Source organism: Salvia splendens, chromosome 18, assembly GCF_004379255.2.
Source record: "Salvia splendens isolate huo1 chromosome 18, SspV2, whole genome shotgun sequence".
Lineage (NCBI taxonomy): Eukaryota > Viridiplantae > Streptophyta > Magnoliopsida > Lamiales > Lamiaceae > Salvia > Salvia splendens.
In genome coordinates this window covers 14,709,595-14,717,689 of record NC_056049.1, presented here as the reverse complement: position 1 = coordinate 14,717,689, position 8,095 = coordinate 14,709,595, and the positions used below count along the sequence as shown (strand labels likewise).

The window sequence follows — 8,095 nt, the reverse complement described above, 5'->3', positions numbered from 1 at the left end:
CCATCCCGGCCTCTTATCAAATTCAGAAAGCACTAGATAACATTAAATTCTGCCGAGGCTTTGGGTGGACATATATTAATGCCAAACAAATTCTCGTACAATTTGAGGATTTGGCGGACTATGCTCGTTTGCTTAGCGGCCCTAAAGATACTCCGGTTTTGTATATTGATCGATACCCGATGAGGTTTTTCAAATGGTCCCCGGATTTTGACACCTACTGTGAGTCCCCCATTGCGGGAATTTGGTGCAACCTAATCGGCTTCCCTATACACTTGTATGATCAAGCGGCACTCTTCGCCATCGGCAAACTCCTTGGCACGCCCATCCAAATTGACCGAGCAAAACCGCCAATAGGACGCGACTCTCGTTCACTCGCCTTTGCATCGAGATTGACATATCCAAACTGCCACCCGAAGAAATCATCCTTGATATTTGTGGACGTGAAACGGTGCAACAAGTTAAGTGGGATAAAATCCCATCATATTGTCGGGAGTGCAAGCATGTTGGGAACAAGAGCGAGGTATGCTATGCGATGGGGAAGACGGAGAGGCTGGCCAAAAGAAACTACAACTATTCCGCCCAAGACCAATCAAACCGTGGATCCCAAGGAGGCAAAGACAAGCAAGATCAATCGAAGCAAACATCAAATTCCAATGAGTGGAGATATCAAGGGAAACCGAAAGGACCTAAGGATCAGCCAAATGGAGGGAAAGGACCAAAAGAACCTGGACCGACGGAGTGGCATGGGCCAGATATCATGGGTGATCTACAAAACACACGCGACGAGAATCCATGCACCCAACCCGAGGGTGAGGGCATCCCCTCACATGCAAGATTTGACCGAAAAAAACCCCACCTTATTGTCTCACCGTAATTCGCCCCGCCACCCACCATCTTCTCCCTCCACCCACTCTCCCCCGCCACCCTCCTCCTCCCCCCGTCGCCTCTCACTTCCCTTCACAACCTCCGCCGGTCCAAGGAGCCCCATCTTGAGTGAGAAGGTGGAGGTTGCGCCCTCGCTCGGTGATGTCGGATCCGCCGCCGAGGAGTCCACCCGACCCCGAGGAGGCTCGAACGCTCTCCGATCACCAAAAAGCTCTCGTTCAGAGGGGAAGATAGCCCCACCGCCGGAAGCCCCACGTGCAAATCGGCCATACTCTCGGCAAGCTTCACTCATGTTGAAGAGGAGAATCCGGCGTTGGAAGCTTCCGGATCACTACACACCTTGGAGGACGACGAAATGAGCCATAATGTACCCGTCAGCGCCAACTCCGTCACCGTAATCCCGATCGCCGACCATGTGACCGGCGACAACGCCGGATCCGTTGGTGAAGAAAAGGACACCACCCTACACAAGGATCGCGTGTTGGTTGTTGGCCCTAACATGGGACAAGTGTCCTTGGAGAGTGTGGGAGTCAACTTTCCTAAAATGGTAGAAACAACAAATCCATTTTTTGAAAGTTCCTTGGCCCCATTCCACCCCGGACCCTCACGTGATGCCCTAGCCGTTACACCCCCAATGCATCCAAAATTGAACCCCATTTTGCAGCTAGCATCCCTAGAGTCGGCCGAGATGCTCGATACTATGGCGGCGCAACATTTACTCGCCGGCAAACATCCGATGGACGAACAACCAAAGGACAACCACTTCCTTCAACTCCCTTGGACGAACGATGCACCAACAACACCTCCTATGGTTGACAATGGCCCATCCTTAGCCGACTTCCCCCCTCTTAAGCGTGGTCGTACTCGGAAAATTCGGGAATCCTTCGAGAATGGTCCGGTGTGCACTAACCCGAGAGCAAGGCCACAAGCCAGCTGTAACGAGCAAGGTGTTGTGCCTACGAACCCGCCATTGTTGATCGGCTCTAACCATGCTAAGGACGGTGAGGGTGGGCCGTGAGACGTTGATGTGCCGATGGCCGAGGCAAGCTCGGACCCGAGGGACAAAGGGCGCTGGAGGGCCGAGTCATCCGGCACGATAACCGGGGATAAACAAGAGGGCTCGCCTAGCAACGTTGGGCCCGGCGGGACCAGAGCCGCTGAGGGGCACACGACCAACCCAAGGTCCATGGCGGATATGGTTCGGGAAGGTCCGAGCTTCAAGGGTCACCAAGCCTTTGTCCCAGAAAATATTCTAAATATTGGCTATGCTACCACATCAAATGGGCTCCCGACGATTTATTTCTCATCATCGGAGTCACAAAAATTGGCAACGAGTCTCGGCCATGCTATCGTTGGTAAGTTCTCCCATTCTATTCCGGCATCGCACCAAATACAAAAAGCACTTGATAACATCAAATTCAGTCGAGGCTTTACATGGAAGTATATTAATGCAAAACATGTTCTTTTTCAGTTTGAGGATATTGCGGACTATGCTAGGCTGCTTGGTGGCCCCAAGGGGACCCCGGTGTGGTATGTTGATCGACATCCTATGCGAGTCTTCAAATGGGCGCCAGATTTTGATGCATATTGTGAATCCCCGATAGCGGTAATTTGGTGTAACCTAATTGGCCTCCCCATCCACCTGTTTGACCAATCAGCTGTTTTTGCCATCGGAAAACTCCTTGGGACCCCTATCCAAGTGGATCGAGCTACAGCCAACAAGACACGACTATCCTTTGCCCGAATTTGCATCGAGATTGACATAACGAAGCCACCACCCGAGGAGATTATCCTTGACATTTGTGGGCATGAAATCGTGCAACAAGTGAGGTGGGATAAGATCCCGGCATATTGTAGTGAGTGTAGGCACGTGGGGCATAAAAGTGAGGCTTGTTATGCGGCGGGTAAAGCGGTCCGACCCCCGAAGAGGAACTACAATATTACCACGCCGAAACCGCCACACCAAGGTGCCCAAGGTTCGAAGGGATGACCAACCGAAGGAAAACTTGAACAGCAAGGAGGCGAAACAACATTGGAGACCCATAGAGATACGAATGATGGAGTTTGCCAAGGACCGGAGGTCATGGGCGATTTGCATGAGGATGGCCTCGTGGATTTGGCCCTTCGAGCCGACGAGGGTGACTAGAGCTGGAGTGCAACCCATTCGCATTGTAGGGGCTCGGCTTTCACACCCTTTCATCATGGGAAAGGCCGAGGGAACAAGGCGAAAGGAGATACACGTAACCACCGGGTCACACCCGCGACGAAGACTCAGCCTTGGGTGATCTAGTGAGGCCGAAAGGCTCGTTCCAATCTTTCGATCTAAAAAGGTCCGAAGCACAAAAGGTGAAGAACCACATGAGCACCAATCGATATTTCTACCTAATGGCGCGGGAGAATTTCATGGATAATGACTTGGAAGACACGGATGAAGGGAAGGAGACATTCCTCTCAAGGATGACGAAGGTGGAGACACTCTCATGCTTATGGAGGTGAAGACATGCCAAGAGAGGAATGACCTTCAAATCATCGAATTTCAAGGGGGGCCTTCACACCCACCGGGTACGGACTCCTTTTGTTAATCATGTCAATACATCTTCTGTTTTGGAACGAAAGGGGGATCGCAAACGCGTCAACCCAAAACGTCCTAAAAAGACTAATTAAATCTCATAATATTTGCTTTCTTGCAATAATGGAGCCGCTTACAACCCCTAACCCGGACAAATTCTCAAAGAAATTGGGGCTGATCTACAAGGGGTCAAATATCAACGGGAAGATTTGGATTTTTGTAGAGGAAGGAGCTAACTTCGAAGTTGGGGATGACTCGGAACAGTTGCTCCATGGGCGGCTCACTTGCCCGCGGCTACCAACACCTATTGAGATCCCGGCTGTATATGCTAAGTGTACGAGAGGGGAGCGGCTTGCACTGTGGGACAAGATGAGAGACATCACCCAAATGTCGGAAGGGAGGCCTTGGTTCATTGGAGGGGACTTCAACACCATCCTCTCCACTCGCGATAGGACGGGAAGCGACACCAATCGGCAAGTGGAGATGGTTGACTTCACCGAGGCAATAGAGGATTGCCGATTGTTGGACCCGGGCTTTGATGGCTCGGACTACACGTGGGCAAAGAATGGCCTCATGGAAAGATTGGATAGAGTGCTAGTCAGCGAAATGTCAACCCAGCTTTTTGAGGCAATTAGAGTCACTAATCTTCCCCGGGTAGCCTCGGATCATGGGCCAATACTCGTCCGGTGCAGAATGCCGAACAACCTGGGGGTGGAAGAGCGTTCCGGTTCCAAAACATGTGGGTGCGGCATGAGGGGTTTGCTGATTTGGTGTGAGGAGATTGGATGGCTCCCACGGAGGCTACAGGCTTACTCAACTTGAAGATCAAATTAGCAAGGATTAAACAGACATTCAAATGGTGGAACAGAGAGGTTTTCGGGAATATCCACGCCAACCTCAAAGCCTGTGAAGAGAATATTGCCGTGGCTCAATCTGAGCTCGAGGAAGACCCCTCGGCCCGGAACAGAATGAAGATCAACAAACAAATAGCTGAGTACGTCCTTCTTCTCAAGATGGAAGAAGACTTCTGGCGCCAGAAAGCGGCTCTCCGTTGCCTGGAAGAGGGTGATAAAAGCAATAGGTTCAACCAAAGTTGGGTCAAGCAAAAGAGAATTCGATTGCGAATCCACAAGATTAATGCTAATGGGAGGGAGCTCACGGATGACCTTGAAATCAGAGACTCGGCGGTCGAGTTCTATCAACCTCCTTGTGCCAACTTACCCGGAGTTGGCTGCCCCGGACCTAGACCTCCTGCAACAACTTCCCCCCTCGGAGCAATTGGAGGATCTCCCCAAGCCGCCAGATGCGGATGAAGTGAAAAGGGCGGTTTTTGACATCTTAGGAAATAGTGCCCCCGGGCCGGATGGGTTCTCAGCCTTGTTCTACCAAGCTTGTTGGGGAATCGTGGGGCCAGATGTAGTGGATGCGGTTAGGCAATTTTTCTGTGGGGCCTTCCTCCCCCGAAGTTTCACAGCAACAAGTATTGTTCTCATCCCTAAGAAGCCGTCCCCCGACACTTGGGGAGACTACCGGCCCATAAGCTTGTGCAACGTCATAAATAAGGTGATTACAAAAGTCCTCACGAAGAGACTCGCACCTTTTCTACCACGTGTCGTCTCACCGAATCAAAGCGGGTTCGTAAAGGGGAGGCTGCTAAATGACAATGTGTTCCTCGCACAGGAAATGTTCCATGAACTTGGCCGATGCACCCCGGCCCCGAACGTTGCAATCAAGATTGACATGGCTAAGGCGTATGATCGGGTGCAATGGCCCTTTCTGCTCAAGGTCCTTAAGCAAATGGGATTCCCGGGCCCTTGGATTGAGCTTATTGAAAGATGCATTGGAACTTGCTGGTTCTCAATCCTCATTAATGGCTCCCCAGCAGGTTTCTTCAAATCCACCTGCGGGCTCAGGCAAGGTGATCTCATCTCCCCTGCCCTCTTTGTTTTAGCAGCAGATTATCTCTCACGCACCCTCGACAGGCTTATTCTTGGGCACAAAGAGATGACCTTCAAAGCCAGTCGTGGAAGCTTAGAGATCAGCCACCTTGCATATGCCGACGACATCATTATTTTCATGCAAGCGGCCACGACATCCCTCAGGAGGCTTAGAGCGTGCCTTGACCACTATGGAGAGGTGTCGGGTCAACAAATCAATCTGGCCAAGAGCAACTTCTACATTGCGGAAGCGCATGAAGGATGGTCGAACTCTATCCAAATGGAAGGGGGCTTCTCTAGAGGTACTTTCCCGTTCCTTTATTTGGCGGTTCCAATTTATCGAGGTGTGAAGCGCTCGGATATGTTTATGGTCCTACGAGAAAAGATAGCGGCTAGGATCTCAGGGTGGGCCCATCGACACCTTTCTTTCGGGGGGAGACTCACACTGATCAAGAGCATGCTTGAGGTGGTCCCACTGCATATCTTTCAAGCAATTGAGCCTACGAGTGGAGCCCTCAAGCAGCTGGACCAGCAAATGGCTCGCTTCTTCTGGGGATCGACTAGTGATAAGAAAAGGACACACTGGAGGCAGGCAGTTAAAAACGATTGTAAGTTAGAGAGAGACGCTCTCCCTTCTCTCTAGAATCCTCCCCCACCTCAAGAGTTCCCCCACCGCCGGCCACCCCCGCCTTCTCCACTCTCATACGGCCCACCCTCGTCGGCGGTCCCCCCCACGCCCCCCCGCCTCCACCAGCCACCCACCACCCCTCTCGACCTCGGTCTCTCACTCCAAACCACTCCTCCGTGCCCTAGGCACGCACAAAGCTCCGGTGCTGATGGAGCTACACCCAAGCTGATCTACAAGGACAAGAAGATGGATCCATTGTTCATTCAAAGTGGACCAATTACAAGAGCTAGAGCTAAGAAGATAAAGGAGTCCATGATGCTTTTAGTTGATGAAATAAAAGCCCAATTCCAAGACCAATCTACATTGGGCCAAATGGTGAATATTATTCAAGTTAGTGGGCAGCCCAATGCATGAAGTTTTGAGTCACTATATATCACATTTTGGAGGCCCAAATTGAAGATACATGATGCATTTTCGTCCAAGTTGGAGCAACCAAAATGAAGAGTCATTTTTAAGTTACTTTTTGAGTTAAATAAGTGACTTTAGATGTCCTAAAGTCACACCAATAGTTTAGGAGTTACTTTTCGCTTATTATGAGTCATTCTAAAAGTCTTAAGTTGTACTAATGATATGAGACTTTCAAGAGTCCATTCTAGCCTATAAATAGGCTTGTAAGCATGTCATTTGAGGAGACCATTGATCAAATACGAAAATAGACTTTGTCTTGTGAGTTGAATTCTCTTTGTAGAGTTTTTCACTTGTTTGGAACTTATCAAGATACTTTGAGCAAGTTCTTGTGGCGTTCAACCATACCGAGGTTCTTGGCTGATCATATAGCCAACGGGTCGAGGTTTTCCAAGCTCTGGAAGTGGATCAAACCAGATTATCAATCAAGGGAGTCCGCTGCCAAACCTTATACGTGGGGTTCTTGGATCAATATATCCAACGGGTCCTTCGTCCTATCCCAATCCATATCATTTGGTATCACGAGCCATCTGGTATTGATCTATTCTTAGCTTTACCTTACATTCATATCTTAGTTTCAAAATAAATAATCGAAAAAAAAAATTGAGAAAGGCTAGCACAACTTTATCTTCATTTTATCTAGTTGTTGCAAAAAGAAAAAAAAAAAGGGGCCAAAAAAAAAAGTACATATAGTAAACATCTTTACCTTCTTTTATCCATTATCTTTTTTTGCTTTACAAAAAGAAGCAAACAAAAAAACCAGAAAAAAAAAACCCAAATACATTTTTCACATCATTTTCTCGACCATTTCCTTTCATCCTTCATTCAAGGGCTAAAGTTGGTTGATTGCTATTTGTTCTTGTTTGTTCTTGATTTGTTTTATACTTGTGTTTTCTTTGCAAAAGAGAAAGAGTGGTAAAAGGCTTGAGAGGTTAGGTTATTTGAGGGGAGGTAAAAGCCAACGAGTGATAAATACGAGTGTTTTGTGAGGTTTTTTGTGTGATACATGAGTGAACTGTGAGGATGGATTCTACTGACGATCATATTCCAGTTGATCCTACGTTGAAAGCCATGCAACAACAATTTGCAAGGTTTGCACGGATTCTGGAACGTGTTTCAGGGCGGTTGGAGAGGCTAGAAGTTCAGGCAACAAATGAAAATAATAACGAGGAGGAAGAGAGTGGAGGAGAAGATGATGCTTCATATAGGCATCGAAATGAGAGACGTGGAAACGGTAGAAGAGGGCGTACAAATGAAGTGGATGGTGATTTGAGAAGCATCAAACTGAAGATCCCAACATTCCAAGGAAGGAGTGACCCCGAAGCTTATTTGGAGTGGGAGAGAAAGGTGGATCTCATCTTTGAATGTCACAACTATTCCGAGGAGAAAAAGGTTAGACTTGCTGCTATTGAATTCGTTGACTATGCTATAGTTTGGTGGGATCAATTGACAACTAGTACAAGGCGATATGGAGGAAGACCGGTTTCGACTTGGGAAGAAATGAAAAGCATAATGCGTAAGAGATTTGTACCTTCTCATTATTTTCGTGAATTGTATCAAAAATTACAATCTATGAAACAAGTTACTAAATCTGTTGATGAGAACTACAAA

The 8,095-nt window shown here is 48.5% G+C and overlaps 1 protein-coding gene across 1 annotated transcript; it reads left to right on the top strand.

Moving 5' to 3' along the window:
• The first annotated feature begins 1,918 nt into the window (after positions 1 to 1,918).
• On the top strand, positions 1,919 to 2,875 carry LOC121776776. Its single transcript, XM_042173943.1, has one exon. It carries the CDS (start codon positions 1,919 to 1,921, stop codon positions 2,873 to 2,875), a length of 957 nt encoding a protein of 318 aa, XP_042029877.1.
• The last annotated feature ends 5,220 nt before the right edge of the window (positions 2,876 to 8,095 follow it).